This window comes from Myotis yumanensis, unplaced genomic scaffold, assembly GCF_028538775.1.
Source record: "Myotis yumanensis isolate MYYU_CA2020_CCGP unplaced genomic scaffold, mMyoYum1.0.hap1 SCAF_14, whole genome shotgun sequence".
NCBI classification, from domain to species: Eukaryota; Metazoa; Chordata; class Mammalia; order Chiroptera; family Vespertilionidae; genus Myotis; species Myotis yumanensis.
Window position 1 is genome coordinate 9,091,283 of NW_027223765.1, and position 15,413 is coordinate 9,106,695.

At 41.7% G+C, this 15,413-nt stretch overlaps 3 protein-coding genes across 4 annotated transcripts in view; 2 read left to right on the top strand and 1 right to left on the bottom strand.

Moving 5' to 3' along the window:
• The window catches only part of LOC138992734 (zinc finger protein 197-like), a 53,741-nt gene extending 46,511 nt beyond the window's left edge, over positions 1-7,230 (top strand). Inside the window, 1 exon segment of the mRNA XM_070391648.1 lies at positions 26-7,230. Coding sequence (XP_070247749.1) covers positions 26-1,186 — 1,161 coding nt within the window. The 3' untranslated portion in view covers positions 1,187-7,230.
• On the bottom strand, positions 4,683-10,337 carry KIAA1143 (KIAA1143 ortholog). Its single transcript, XM_070391647.1, has 3 exons — positions 10,185-10,337; positions 7,509-7,653; positions 4,683-6,038 (listed from the first exon to the last, which is right to left on the bottom strand). Exons 1-3 carry the CDS (start codon positions 10,290-10,292, stop codon positions 5,827-5,829), a joined length of 465 nt encoding a protein of 154 aa, XP_070247748.1. The 5' UTR covers positions 10,293-10,337; the 3' UTR covers positions 4,683-5,826.
• Positions 10,338-10,449: 112 nt separating this feature from the next.
• The window catches only part of KIF15 (kinesin family member 15), a 49,300-nt gene continuing 44,336 nt past the window's right edge, over positions 10,450-15,413 (top strand). For both annotated transcript variants that reach the window (XM_070391064.1, XM_070391065.1), the window contains exons 1-3: positions 10,450-10,566; positions 13,892-13,934; positions 14,446-14,629. In XM_070391064.1, the coding sequence (XP_070247165.1) occupies positions 10,548-10,566; positions 13,892-13,934; positions 14,446-14,629 (246 nt within the window). In that variant the 5' untranslated portion in view covers positions 10,450-10,547. The remainder of the gene's footprint in view (positions 10,567-13,891; positions 13,935-14,445; positions 14,630-15,413) is intronic.

The window sequence follows — 15,413 nt, forward strand, 5'->3', positions numbered from 1 at the left end:
TCGGAAAAAGTCTTGGAAATGTAACGAATGTGGAAAAACATTTACTCAGAGCTCATCCCTTACTCAACATCAGATAACTCATACTGGAGAGAGACCCTATGTATGTGAGGAATGCGGGAAAGCCTTTAGTTGTAGTTCATTCCTTATCCAGCATCAAAGAATTCACACTGAAGTGAAACCATACAGATGTGAGCAGTGTGGGAAAACATTTCGTTGTCGATCATTTCTTACTCAGCATCAAAGAATCCACACTGGAGAGAAACCTTATAAATGTAATGAATGTGGGAATTCCTTCCGCAATCATTCACATCTTACTGAACATCAGAGAATTCACACTGGAGAGAAACCTTATAAATGTAATAGGTGTGGGAAGGCATTCAATCAGAACACACACCTCATTCATCATCAGAGAATCCACACTGGTGAGAAACCTTACTCATGCAATGAATGTGGCTCTTCTTTTCGTAAACACTCAAACCTTATACAACATCAGAGAATTCACACGGGGGAAAAACCCCATAAATGTGATGATTGTGGGAAAACTTTTCAAACAAAGGCAAATCTTTCTCAGCATCAGAGGATTCATACTGGAGAGAAACCCTATAAATGTAAGGAATGTGGAAAAGCTTTTTGTCAGAGTCCATCCCTTATTAAACACCTGCGAATTCATACTGGAGAGAAACCTTATAAATGTAAAGAATGTGGCAAAGCTTTTACTCAGAGTACCCCACTCACGAAACATCAGAGAATTCACACAGGGGAGAGACCCTACAAATGCAGTGAATGTGGTAAAGCTTTCATTCAGAGCATTTGTCTTATTCGGCATCAGAGAAGTCACACTGGAGAAAAACCTTATAAATGCAATGAATGTGGGAAAGGGTTCAATCAGAATACCTGCCTCACTCAGCACATGAGAATTCACACTGGAGAGAAGCCCTATAAATGTAAAGAATGTGGGAAAGCCTTTGCTCATAGCTCATCTCTTACTGAACATCATAGAACTCACACTGGCGAGAAGCTCTTTAAATGTAGTGAGTGTGAGAAAACCTTCCGCAAGTATGCACACCTTAGCGAACATTACAGGATTCACACTGGTGAGAAGCCTTATGAATGCATTGAATGTGGAAAGTTCTTCAGACATAGTTCAGTGCTTTTCAGACATCAGAAACTTCACAGTGGTGAATGAACCTGGCAATAGGTAATGGCAGTTTCTCAAGAAATAGTGGCTAGGAATCTGGCTGAGGAGTGGGGGCAGGTATAGTTCCTGGAAGGAAGGATGAACTAGCCTTTACATGCTCCCTCATAAGTGTATTTCCAGAAATATATGTGGGGGCTTGGAGAATGCAGAGCCTACTCCAGGTGGGCATCTGGGAGTACAGGGTAGAAAGGAAGTTCCTGCTTTTCAGATAAATCCTTGTTGCTTGCCACTCCTCTTCTCATGTGACTCTCATACCTTGAGGTGCCATTTAAGTTAGTGTTTGTCATTCCCTTACTACACTCACCTATCTTCCCAAATTGTCATGTATGTTCACTCACCAGTTGGCTTAGGTGCTTTTCCAAACACTGTCATTTTGAAAGGCAGCAGTTTGAGGTAGTGCTAAGTAGCCTCTAGATTTCTGAGGCAGCTCTGACCATGTTACTGTGGGGGAAGCTGCTCAGCCTGTGGAAGTGGTCCCATAAAGGAGAGACAAGTGAAAGATGGTCCATATTCATTTACCAGTAAGGAGATATGGACCAAGAACTGGTGATCTCAACATATATGTTGGTAAAGAAGGCTTTTATCAGAATGAGGGAGATCTTTCCTGATCCTATTAAGCTGAAGAAAGAAATAGGTCAAGAGAGACTTTTCTTGAATAATGCCATTTCTGGAAGGGAGTCATATTTGCTGAGAAGGCCATGGGGACGAAGGGCCAACCTCTGTTCCAGAGGAGCAATAGCTTATCCAGGATGGAAATGGCCTGTGCTTGGCTAGTGATCATAAGCCACAGAGCAAGAAACCTGCTTATGCCTGAGCAAGGCATCAGCATACCACTGGTCTAGACAGAGGTGTACACCTTTCTCTTGAGCTTATAAATGTGGCTGGGTTACTGGTTCACAGGGAATCGGGGAGAGGAACCCACTAAGATTAACTGTCTAAACCAAGTGGGATTTGACTCAGTTTGTTTGCTTTTAAGGAGAAGAAAGCGTTAGCGAAGAAGGAAGACAGCCTTTTAGATTGGCTGGAGTTGGGGGATGCTGCACCAGACCTAATGAAAGTGCTGGTCACTAGATGGGAGGGCTAGGTTTCATGTAATTATGCCACTGGTGGTATAATACAGATTTGTTAGATCTCAGGTGTTTCTAATTTTATTGGGCATATGTTGTCCTGGACATTTACCCTTAGGTACAGATTAGGAGTATCTAGGGCAGTGATGGCGAACCTATGACATGTGTGTCAGAGGTGACACGTGAACTCATTTTTTTGGTTGATTTTTCTTTGTTAAATGGCATTTAAATATATAAAATAAATATCAAAAATAGAAGTCTTTGTTTTACTATGGTTGCAAACATAAAAAAATTTCTATATGTGACACGGCACCAGAGTTAAGTTAGGGTTTTTCAAAATGCTGACATGTTGAGCTCAAAAGGTTCGCCATCACTGATCTAGGGAAATACTTCTCATGAGCTACATTGGGAAAGAGTTTGAGAGGATGACCTCTTTTTTAAATTCCTGAAAATAAAAATATCACAGGTTACCACTGACTGATGATGGTATTTTATTCTGAGAGATAGAGCATTTTATCTCATTCCTCAGTCCCTTTCATGTTGTTTATTAAATTTATTGGGGTGACATTGGTCAACATGAACATATAGGTTTCAGGTTTGGGTTTCTGTGTTACAAGATCTGTATATTGCACCATGTGTTCACTACCCAAAGTCAAATCTCCTGTCACCATATATTAGGACCACTTCCCCCCCCTAACCCCCTTTTCATGTTTTTGTGTTTTTTTAAAATATATTTTATTGATTTTGTACACAGAGGAAGGGAGAGGGATAGAGGTAGAAACATTGATGAGAGAGAAACATCAATGAGCTGCCTCCTGCACACCTCCTACTGGGGATGTGCCCGCAACCAAGGTACATGCCCTTGACCAGAATCGAACCTGGGACCTTTCAGTCCGCAGGCCGACGCTCTATCCCACTGAGCCAAACCGGTTAGGGCCCTTTTCATGTTCTTAACTGCTACCCAGAAATTCAGCTCTGGAAGATGAAGTGAGGATGGCCTTTGACAGGAAATCATTTCTCTAATCTGTAGCATAATGCAGTTTCTAAAATATGGCTATAAAAACCATGAAAGTAAGTTGATTCTCGAATGGTTGATTATCTGGAACTCAGCATTGACTTTTTTCAGGAGCAATTGCCTTGTAAGCATTGGTTTGAGCCATTAATTACCATTAGTGGGAATGTGGGAGAGATACCACATATACTTCTCTCTCCAGCTGTGAAGACACGCTCTCAAAACCTGGCACAGGGCAATTTTTTATAACAGAACCCACTGTTCTTAGCAGTTTACAGAAGGTGAAGCAGTTTTCTTAAGGCTCCTCAGCAGATCTCACAGGCCACTGTATCTTGGCCTTTCATCACAAGATGTGCTTCCTGGCTGTTAAATATCACCTATGGTAAAGACTTCATCAATAGGATAAATATCAAGATTTAAGGCCTTTTAAAGTCTCTCATACTATTTGTTTAAATTTTTAATTTCACTTATTGTAGTTCTAATATAATAGGCTTTCTCAGTATTTCTCAAATTTGACTGAGCATCAGAACCACCTGGCAGGCTTGTTAAAGAGAATTCTGGGTCCTACTCCTAAAGTTTCAGATTCACTAGGCAATGCCTGAGAATTTGCATTTTTAAGTTCCCAAGGTGTGCTGATGCCAACAGTTCAGGATCCACATTTTTTGAACCACTGGTGTATTAAAAAAACAAAACAAAAACACATTAATTCATTCTAACTATATTTGTAATCCTCTTAATATGCTAGGTATTGTTCTGGGTACCGAGGATATAGTGATGAGTAAAGTCCTTGCCCTCAAGATTCCAACCTCTATACTAAGACATTAAAATTTACAATAATTAAAACAGTGTGATGTTGGTACCAAGAATAGATATAGCAATGATATGGATTAGAAAAATACTTGGCTTTATAACAAGTGAGTCTACATTAAAGACAGTATTACAGAATGGCTCCAGGCCTAGGTTGTACAATTTAGAGACAATTGGGCTCCCTAGCCCACTCACATGAATCACTTTTGAATCATCTTTAAACTAGATCTTAAAATGGGAAAAAGATAGATGTGGCACCAAATTCATGATATGGATGTGCTGAAATTTATAATTCATGATGATTGTGCCTAGTGAAGGATGGGATCTTGGCAAGTCTCCAGTTTTGGCTGATTTGCAGTAACGAGGAAAATTGTTAGGCTATTAGGCATGATCTTGAACGGCTCTCACTTTACTGTGCTTCTCTCCTTCCCCTACCCCCCAAAATGAGAGAAATCTCTTGTCAGATGTTCTTTCAAGTCAGAGAGAAACAGATGTGGTTCTAGGTCAATTTAATTATTCAAGAAAAGAAGTATACCAAAATAACTTCCAGAGAGAACAAATTTTAAAATGTAAAAAATAAACACAAAGAACAAGAGAATACAAGTGATTCTTTATCTAATACAGAGGATGAGAAACAAAGAATAGCAACAGAAAAGATAGATTATATAACTTACAAATTAGTAAGAAAAACATGACTGTACTAATGGGAAATGAACAAAAAGTTAATTGGACAAAGAAATACAAAATGGTTAAATATGAAAAATTTAGCTTCCCTTGTAAATCAAAGAAAATGTCAATTTAATTTAACTATTAAACACCATTTTCAATACATCAAATTGACAAAGATAAAAAGGCTGGTTCTAGCCCATGCAGGTGCACTGTTATGGATGAGGCAAATGGGCTCTTGGAGATGTTAAATGAGTAAAATGGTAAAAACCTCTCTAGAAAGAATTTGAAAGTAAGCTTCAAAAGCTTTAAAAGTATTCAAATACTTTTCACAATAGATATAAATCAAAACATGTAGTATGCCTTAAACTTTATAGTAATATGTCAATTATTTCTCAATAAAACTGGACAAAGGTTCATGCTTGCCATATCAAAAAACATACTAGCTTTATTAAGCAGACTTCCATTTGTGTTGCTCTTTCTTTAGTTTTACCAACTAGAGTCACCACCATGTTATACATCAGATCCTAATTTGTATGAAGATCATTTGTATTAGATCCTTCCTTGTATAAGGCCCACTTATATCTCATAACTTGCCAGAACTGTCACAGGGCTACCCTTAGCAGAAACTGAGAAATATTCTTGACTATACACATTATGATCTCCCCCACCCAAAGTGGGGTTTTGCTAGACAAAGATGCAGTAGGGGATCTGTTTCATTACAAAATCCTCTGGTTATTACTGACCTAGAAAATACAATATAATGTCAACTGAGAAACTAGAGAACAGACACAATACAATCACAATATAGTTTTTGTTAAAAAATATAATTTACATATATACACACCCCACAAGGGAATTAACAAAGTGTTAATAATACTAGTTAACATTGACAGTTTGCATTTCAAGTCAAAAGAGGTATTAATGGATGGACATAGTTTTTATTTTACTAAAATTATTTTTGGTATTTTCTAAATTTTCAAAAATGCACTTGTATTATCTTTATAATAGGAAAAAAAGATTATTTTTAAAAATCCCATATGCTTTAAAAACTAAGTCCAAAATGTTTATACTCATTAATTTTCATCTTCACTGTCAAAAGAAAGGAGGCTACTGTTTTTTACTTGCTTTTGTGTGTTCTTTTTAACTGAGTCCTGTTGATTTATTTCATCTTCACTTGTCTTTTTCTTTTTTGAGCTTGCTGTTAAACCTGAATATTTTTCATCTGGGGAACGCTTCACTGGTTTTCGATACATGATTCTTCCATCAGCTGAAGCTGGTTCTTCATCTGCAGTAAAAACAAAGTTTAACTTTTTTTCCCTCTCATTATATTGCCTTTATTGGAGAGTTTAATGGCAAGAAAATCCTGTATTTTATTTAAGGAAATCCTATAATCAGTTAGCCTGGCCATCTCCACTGCCTCTCGGCTGTATGGGACAAGACCTGCAGTCCCTTATTAAACGCTCCCTGAAGTAGTCTACGGGTTATAATATTGCCAGTCTCTAAATGATTACAATCAGGCTGTATTTTTAACTATTTTGAGAAGTGACTGTTTGGAACTCCATCATTTTCTCCTAAAGCATGTAATAAATAGTTATTAGCACTTGGATTGCGGGAAACGAGTTAAGTCGGCTCGCGTGAATTGCGCGTACTCCGCGGGAGCCGTCTTAACTCGGTTCATATAGATTTGCGGTGGAGTGCGGGAAACGTGTAAACTCGGGCCGATTGTAACTGCGTATTACCAAATATTTGTTTGTTTGCCGTTCACAAAGATACCTACCTGCGTATGCGAACCGTTTCATACCCATTGGGGTAATAGGTATCATAAAAATCCCTTGTAAGTAGAGAACACCATGCAGGCTATCGATGGACATGAGAAAGCATACGTTACAGGCAATTGTCGGAAGTGGAAAAAAGAAAAACATTTTGAGAAGGTGTCACGTATGTTCCGTTCATAAATTGCGCAGTGAGACACGCTACATGTGCAAATTTTGGACTATACCTCTACATAAAGGGGCGTGTTTTGAAAAATATCATACGCTAAAAAACTATTAATTTCTATTTGTTTTGATTTATTATGAAAATTTTATTTTAAACTTTAAAAATATGTGTATATTTTTAGGTAATAAGTATTTTTTGGGTTTTTCGTATTTAGTTTATATATATCGAATTATTTATGTACTGAATAGATAAAAAAATGTCTGTGATTGAATAAATTTTCATTTTTTACACAAGAAACCGAAAATTTCATTTCAATCGAACCCATACTTCAAAAGATATAGGCATTTTAAACTAACTCTGATTTTGCGCGGGAAACCTAAATAATTGCCCGCGCCATCTTATATTTTGGCGGGAAATTCACCCGACACCGTAGTGTTAATAATAAAAAATTTACTACATAGCATACCACACTTCAGGCACTAATTAAATAGATTTCTGTTGACTAGTTTGTGAACCTAACCACCTATTTTTTTGTTTGTTTTTCCCACCTATTTTTAAAAAGAATGTTTTTATTTATATTTATACTTAATCCTCATAACAACCCAATAATATAGGCAGTTATTGTCCCATTTCACTGATGAGATAACTGAGGTTGAGAAGTAAAATAACGTCTTCAAGGTTACATATCTGTTAAGTGTTAAAGCTAAAGTTTGAAAGTAGGACTATCTCCTTCAAACATACCATACTATTATATAAAGTAACTTTGTACTCCAGGCTCCTTAAATTGTTAGAAAAACCAGAATCCTTTCAGACTTACCTGCTTTGGCAGCCTTTATTTCTGCTTTAATTTTCATGACATCTTCAGCTGACAGGTCTCCCTTTTTTAAAACCACCACTTGGGGCTGTTCATCTTCTTTGTCACTGTGATCACCATCTTCATCTGGGAGCTGAGGCTGGATTCTCTAGGGGAAAACACATACGACTTGTAGGTCCCTGACCCTAAACCAAATACAACCACTGTCCCTACGAGAAACTGTAACTACTAAAGAGAGAAGGGTAACTTTATTGACTAAATGTGTTTGGCAATAAATTTTCAACTCAATAACCTAACCTCTCACGTAGGGAAGAGGTCTGGCTGCAAGCTACCCGGGGGTGACTATCCAATGGGATTAGTTGCCATGTCAGCAGGACCCCAGCTTGCAGTTTCCAGGGTCAGGGGCCTCTGCTTCACACACTGCAGGGTCCCCAGCCTCCTCAGGGCAGTGCTAAACCACTTCTCCTGCTCTTCATCAACCCTTTCACGTCCATCTCCTCTCCAAGTGTGACAAAAAGTAAGCAAACACTTCCAAGCACAGAGAGCAGCAAGTGAAAGGCACACTTTCTCCCAGCTTTGCTCATCCCTCCTCCCAGCAGCTTGTTTAGGATGTCTCCTTTCAGCTGTTTTCTAAGTGTGTCAAATTATGGAGGTATAGGAAATATTTTGTGCTTTTCTTTTTAAATTATGAGATTACTTGACAAGTGCATTCTCTTTAATGATATCCATTCACTAATTCTTCATTAGTTTTATCTATTTTTCTCTGAAAGTTTCCAAAAAATGACAACAAGTAGGTAGGTAAGTACTTTTAGCCAAGAAAATGGGAAAGTGAAATGAAATCATTCCTGGTGTTCATTAGATTGAGAATCATTAATTCTGAATTTGTTTATGCAACTGGCTGGAAAACAAGAGAAACTGTCGAAGGAACAGTGGCAGCAACCTTAAAGGACTGTTCAAAGTCACTCCTGAATTAACTCTCAAGAAGTCGAATAAGATGATTTCGAACTCAATTATATAATGAACTCTTTTCTTTTTCTGTTAACAGATCACTAGAATGATGATTATATTGCCAAACCAATAAAGAATGAATTTGGTTTCACAACACAGGAACATGGGGTATCTCTAAGGAAAAGTCTGCTGATTATATCAATAAGCCCAAATCACTGGTATTAATTGGAAAGCTTTTCCCTCCACAGTTCTAAGATATCATTCCAAACTGTAATCATAAAGACGTTAACTTAAAATCACAGTGCAAAATGATGAGTTATTACAGATGAAATGGGCAGTGAACAGAGGAATATCTGTGGGCGGTCCTAGTGATGATCTGAAGCAAACAATAAAATTAGGTCTCATTTTTTGCATTGCTGAATCTGAGTCCAAACCTCATCCTCTTTGTTGTCATCACTATTTTTGGTCCTAGGGATCAGTCCCTTCCTGATAAAAATGGGTCCTTGTTGCATACTGAATAGTCCATATGGCCTCGCCTCAATCACCTCTGCATACATTCCCTAACTCACCATCTCTACACTTTTGCCCACACTGTACCTTCCATCCCTACCTGACCTATTCATACTCAAGATTTAATCTAAATATCCCCTCCTCCAAGAAACGTTGCCTGATGACAAGCATAGTCATTTAACCAATGTAACTTGTCACCCACTATGTTATGCGAGGCACTGTGCTAGGTGGTAAAAAAAAAAACGGATTGAGATAATAATTTGAGAGTTTGATTTGATAGTGAAAATACGCAGATCAAGTAATTTAAATGCAAAATGATATGAGTTATTACAGATGAAATGGACACAGTGAAGAGCAGAGGAGGAGTATCTGGGAGCTTCAGAAAGCTTCGCAGAGGCAGTGGCCTCTGAAAGCAGAGATGAGGCGGACGGAAGGACTTAAAGAATACGGCATCTGGATGTCCCATCTCTGTCCTTTCAGGGCCCCGCATAATGCCTGGGTTCAGCGCATACTCACATGAATCGTCTGTCTTTTACTAAGCTCTTAGTGACTTGAGGGGTGGTCTTAGTGCCAGTGCTAGACACGAAGTGCCAGGTTATTTCTCCGTATACCCCCTAAGCACAATGGTCTCTTCCCATCAGGCAGGGCAGGTTTTGGTGGGAACCAGGTAGGGTTGAAGCCTGGGAGGGCTCAAAAGTTGATTCCCACTGATCCCATCCCTAAACTATTCAGATCCTAAACTATCCAGATGTTGTTTTTGCTTCTTTTTTACAACAACGAAGCATAGGAATATGCCCAAGGCATTCCTCCAAAGATGTTCCAGACCCCACGCCTAAGACATCAGGCCTCCTGACCGAGTGGCCTCAGTTTATCTGGGAAACAGGACGACACTACCGTGCACCGTGCTAACTGCGTTTTGGAATAAGCGAGAGAGAAGGAGAGACAGGAAAGTGATCTCTCTTAACCATCGACCGAGGACGAGGCGCTTTACCTGCGTCAAGTCATTTTCGAGAACGGAACAGGCGCTCTGAAAACGACAAGGAGGGTCCCGGGCAGAGGGGGCTGCCGTCGTTTGACCAGCGCGGGGTCCGAGGCCCACTCACACCGAGGGCCGGGCGCGGGGGAGCGGAGTGGCCGGCTGGGACCTGGACTCCAAGACTAAGCAAAAGCCGGAAGTGGTGGGCGGGCCGCGTTTCCGCGCCGCGACTGGCCCGGGCTCACCTTGGTCTCTACGGTGGGTCCTTCCCGGTAGCCGACCCGTTCCTTGAAGCGGGCCAGGAAGGCGGGCTCGGCGGGCCGCACGTAAGACACCTGGTTCCGCTTGCTCATGGCCGCTCAGGGAAACAGCGGCTCTCGGGACCGTCCCGAGAGTGCGCGAGGCGACGGCGCCTACTTGTGACGTCACACGGCCCCGCCTCCTGCGTGAGGCCGGCAACATGGCCGCCTAGGTGCTGACGTCAACGTCTTCCCTGGGCGCCAAATTCAAATCCGCGGACATTTTGAACGAGCGGAATCCCGGTTCGCAGCGCGCCTGGAGCTGAGGGCATCCCCGCATTGTTCTCGGCATTCAGAGGAGAGGGCGCCATGGCGCCCGGCTCCAAAAGTAAGTACGCAGCCCGGCTCCGCCGCCCCGTCCCCGCCCCCAAATACAGCGGAGAAAGGACGCCGCCTCTGGGCGCCCCGCAGCGTGTGAAAACGGGAGCTCACCGAACGGCTGGGCAATCTTTGTCCCCCAGAGACGCTGAGGAACAGCGTTTTTCCCTTTGGTCTATGCATGGGACGACGCGGTGCACGCCGCGAGCCGGGACGGTTCTGGGCCCTGGGCTGAGCCGTGAGCCAGGGACGGACGGGGCCCCCTGCGAGCGCGGCGCGTCTGCCATTCTCACTCCTGGCGTTTCGTGGCTGGGCCCTTCCTGCGTCCCACCCGGGCTGCCTCGCTCGGGACCCGGCCTGCAGCCTCGGGTCGGTCCTGCTGCCGGCACCTTCTGCACATTTCCACTTTGCTCCCTTTCCTGCAGGGAGGACTTCTCCAGGTTGCAGGTGCCTCCAGCACGTCTTTCTCTTCGCAGGGCCCGCTATAGACTCTTAGAAAAGGGACAATTAAGGCACAACTCAGCAGAGTCTATTCCCACAGTCCCTATTATCCCCTCAGGGAGACCCCTCCAATTCCTCCCTTTTTTCATGGAGAGGAGCGCTGTCATTTTTAATTTTGATACCCCCCCCTTTAAAAAACATTTTATTGATTTTTTTTTTTTCTTTTACAGAGAGGAAGGGAGAGGGATAGAGAGTTTAGAAACATCGATCAGCTGCCTCCTGCACACCCCCCACTGGGGATGTGCCCGCAACCAAGGTACATGCCCTTGACCGGAATCAAACCTGGGACCCTTCAGTCCACAGGCTGATGCTCTATCCACTGAGCCAAACTGGTCAGGGCTTTGATAAACCCTTTAATTTTCGCTAATTTCTTGGTCCGTTACTGTTCTTGTTTACGACATGCTCCACCGCTTACATTGCCTAATCCTCTTTAAGTGTTGGTTTTTGAAGCGTAATGAGAAGCCTATGATGATTGAAGACATTGTGAACTTTTGGTGTTTGCACCTTCCAACAACAAAGCTTCTAGCTGTCCATGGTAATTCTCTTCTGACGTGTTTGTTGTTTCATTAACCTTTTAGGTCAGTTATAACACTACCTGAGAACCTCCTTATGCTCTCTTTTCCTCCATTATCTTTAAAACATTTTTTATAAACATTTTTATTGATTTCAGAGAGCAAGGGAGAAGGAGCAACAGACAGAAATATCAATGATGGAGAGAATCAAAAAAGGACACTTATGTAATACCCTTTGTAATACTTTTAGCGAAAAATAAAAATTAAAAAAAAAAAATGATGGAGAGAATCATTGATCGGCTGCCTCCTGCACGCCCCCCCCCCCCCCCCGCCCCCGCCCCCGCCACTGGGGATGGAGCTGCAACCCCAGCCTGTGCCCTGACCAGGAATGGAACCATGACCTCCTGGTTCATAGTTCATGCTTAACCATTGGGCCACACCGTCAGGGCTCCTCCACTATTTTTCGTATTCAGGGGATATTAGCACACAAATTGGTACATTATTGGACCAAAATGTTTTATTATGCTTTCTGCACAGCCACAGTATTTGTTCAGTACATCTGGACTCAAGCAAGAGAATTTATGCCTGTGATATATTAGTGCAAAGTGGTATAAGTATGTCTATTAAAGGACTCTGCCCTGTCTACGTACATCAGTTTCTAGAAGTGATGGGAGCAGGGGTATTCACAGTGCCCCTTTGTGATGCTGGTGTTATCCCTGCGGAATTCTCCCCCTCCTTTAAGTTTGTTATCGAAGTTGAGGTTGATGACATCCCATCTAAGCACCTCTTGCATTCCCAGCAGTCCAGAGACCTGGAGCATGAAGTGGGAACATAGGGGTGAGAGGGCCCATGCAGTGCTCTCTGCAGCTTTGGCTTTTGTACCTATGGAGGATTTTTTTCTGTGACACCTCAAAAAGAAATGCTTGGTTGCCCACGAGGACCTCCCCTAGTGCCTAACTAATCTCGTGGTCCTAAAGGAAAAGTCAGCCAGTGGCTGTGATAAGGAAAGAAAAGGTGGGAAAACAAACAGAGAGGCAAGTCATTTGTTTGAGATGGAAATGTTAGTGGCAGAGCCATGTCTTCACTCCACACCTTTATGTTGAAAGTGTTACATGTATCCCCTTTTTCCCCCCATTGACACCCCTGCCTCCTGCCCCAGGCCTCCACCACCCTATTGTCTGTGTCCTTGGGTTATGCATATATGCAGACAAGTTCTTTGGTTGGTCTTTTCCCACCTCTCCCAACCTCTCATCCTTGCCCGCCATCCCTCTGAGATTTGACGTGCTTCTATATCTCTAGATCTATTTTTTTCAACAGTTTATTTTGTTCATTAGGTTCCAATATGAGTGAGATCATGTGATACTTGTCTTTCTCTGGCTGCCTTATTTCACTTAGCACGATACTCTGCAGGTCCCTCCATGCTGTCTCAAAGGGTAACAGAGCCTTCTTTTTTCCTGCTGCATAGTATTCCATGGAGGAAGTGTACTATAGCTTTTTTATCCACTTATCTACTGATGGGCACTTGGGCTGTTTCTAGATCTTAGCTATTGTAAATTGTGCTGCTATGAACCGAGGGGTGCATACGTTCTTTCTGATTGGTATTTCAGGTTTCTTAGGATATATTCCTAGAAGTGGGATCACTAGGTCAATTGGCAGTTCCATATTTAATTTTTTGAGGAAACTCCATGCTGTTTTCTATAATGGCTACACCAGTCTGCATTCCCCACCAGCAGTGTACTAGGGTTCCCTTTTCTCCACATCCTTTCCAGCATTTGTCATTTGTTGATTTGTTGATCGTAACCATTCTGACAGGTGTGAGGTGATACCTCAATGTCGTTTTAATTTGCATCTCTCTGGTGATCAGTGACTGAGAATTTTTTCATATGTCTCTTGGCCATCTGTATGTCGGCTTTGGAAAAGTGTTGATTTAGGTCCTCTGCCCGGTTTTTAATTGAGTTGTTTGTCTTCCTTTTGTTAAGTTGTATGAATTCCTTATATATATATTTTTCTTGTTTTTTATTTCAAGAAAAATGATTTTAAATATAATAATGTTACATGCAATAAACATTAATATCTCAAGAAAAACTATTTTAAATTTGGACATTAACTCTTTGTCAGATGTATCATTGCCAATATGTTCTCCCATACAGTGGGCTCTCTTTTCATTTTGTTGATGATTTCTTTTGCTGTGCAGAAGCTTTTGATTTTGATGTAGTCTCATCTGTTTATTTTCTCCTTAGTTTCCTTTGCCCTAGGAGATGTATTTGTAATCATATATTGTACTTTTAAATACCTTTAATTACTTCTTATCTTCTTTTCTAGCTGAATTACGCAGTATGACAAATTGTCAGTCTAACCAGCCAAGGTAAGAAAAAAATCTTGTTAATGAGATTGAGGAGGTAGTTTTCTTAAAATAATAATGTAGCATAGTAAAGGGTACTTGAAACAAAGGGTACTTGTTTGAGAGTTAGGCTGGGTCCTTGGCTACCCGGAAATCTGGAAGAAATCACCTCTCCACCCACTGCCCTCTCACCTTCCAGGCTAAACATTGGGATCAATATCTCCCATTTTGTTATAGCTTCTAAGAGGGAAACTGGAGACAAGCAGTGCTTGGAGCTCCTTGGAATCAACTCCCTTTGAGTTGATTTCAAGTAAAGGCTTGTGAAGATGACTGTCCTGAAGCAAATCAGTAAAGGGAGTGGGTCATGTGGGACTCATAAAAGAGGTCAATGTAAACGGGGTAAATCTTGGGCTTGGTTGGGGAACCTCTCAGTATAGAAGCAGTAGAGGCCATGTGAGCCTCAGATCCATGTGAGCCTGGATGCACCTGATCCATTTTCTTCAGTAAACTCAGCTGCTACATGTTTTGTCTTTAGTAATGAAGGTGATGCCATCAAAGTTTTTGTACGAATTCGTCCACCTACAGAGGGTTCTGGATCAGCTGATGGAGAGCAAAACTTATGCTTAAGTGTGCTCTCCTCTACGACTCTCCGGCTGCACTCCAACCCGGAGCCCAAGACCTTCACTTTTGATCATGTTGCTGGCATGGACACCACTCAGGTAATGATCATTTTGGAAATGTAACTTTCCTTTTGGAAAATATAAGATTCTGTTATTTGTGAGGATTTTGTTTCTGGTCTATTTAGTTTGATAGACCTCAGATAAGGAAGCTCAGACAGTCCATAAATATTTTAAATTTAATTTTATTAAATACTTTTTCTTCCTTCATTAAACTTTGTGTCAGAATGGCAAGCCTGCTTCACTGTTTCTCTCCATCCAGTGAAGGTGTACTTTTCACAGCCTCTTGGGTGATTGATAAGTACTGTTGATCTGCCTAATTTAAGGAGAGGTCTTAGCCAGCCCTGGAAGCTTTAACAAAAATATAGACTAGATGGCCTAAACAAAAAATATTGATTTTTAACAGTTCCTGGAGGTTGGGGAGTCCAAGATATCAAGGCCAAGAGATCCAGTGTCTGGTGAGGACTCACTTCCTGGCTTGTAGATACCTGCCTTCCCACTGTCCTCACTGGTGGAGAGATGGAGGGGCAGGGGAGAGAGAGACCTAATTACCTCTCAAAGGCCCATCTCCATCACATTGGGGATTAGGGTTTCAACATATGCATTTTTAAATTGATTTAGAGAGGGATGGGGGGGGGAGGGGCCGAGGGGAAGAACATTGATGGGAGAAAGAAACGTCGATCGGTTTGCCTCCTGGATGCACCTGACCCAGGATTGAACCTGCAGCCGAGGTATGTGCCCTGACCAGTGTACAGGATGATGCTCCAACCAACTGAGCCGCACCAGCCAGGACTAAGCACACAACCTTTGTTGTTATATTTTAGAA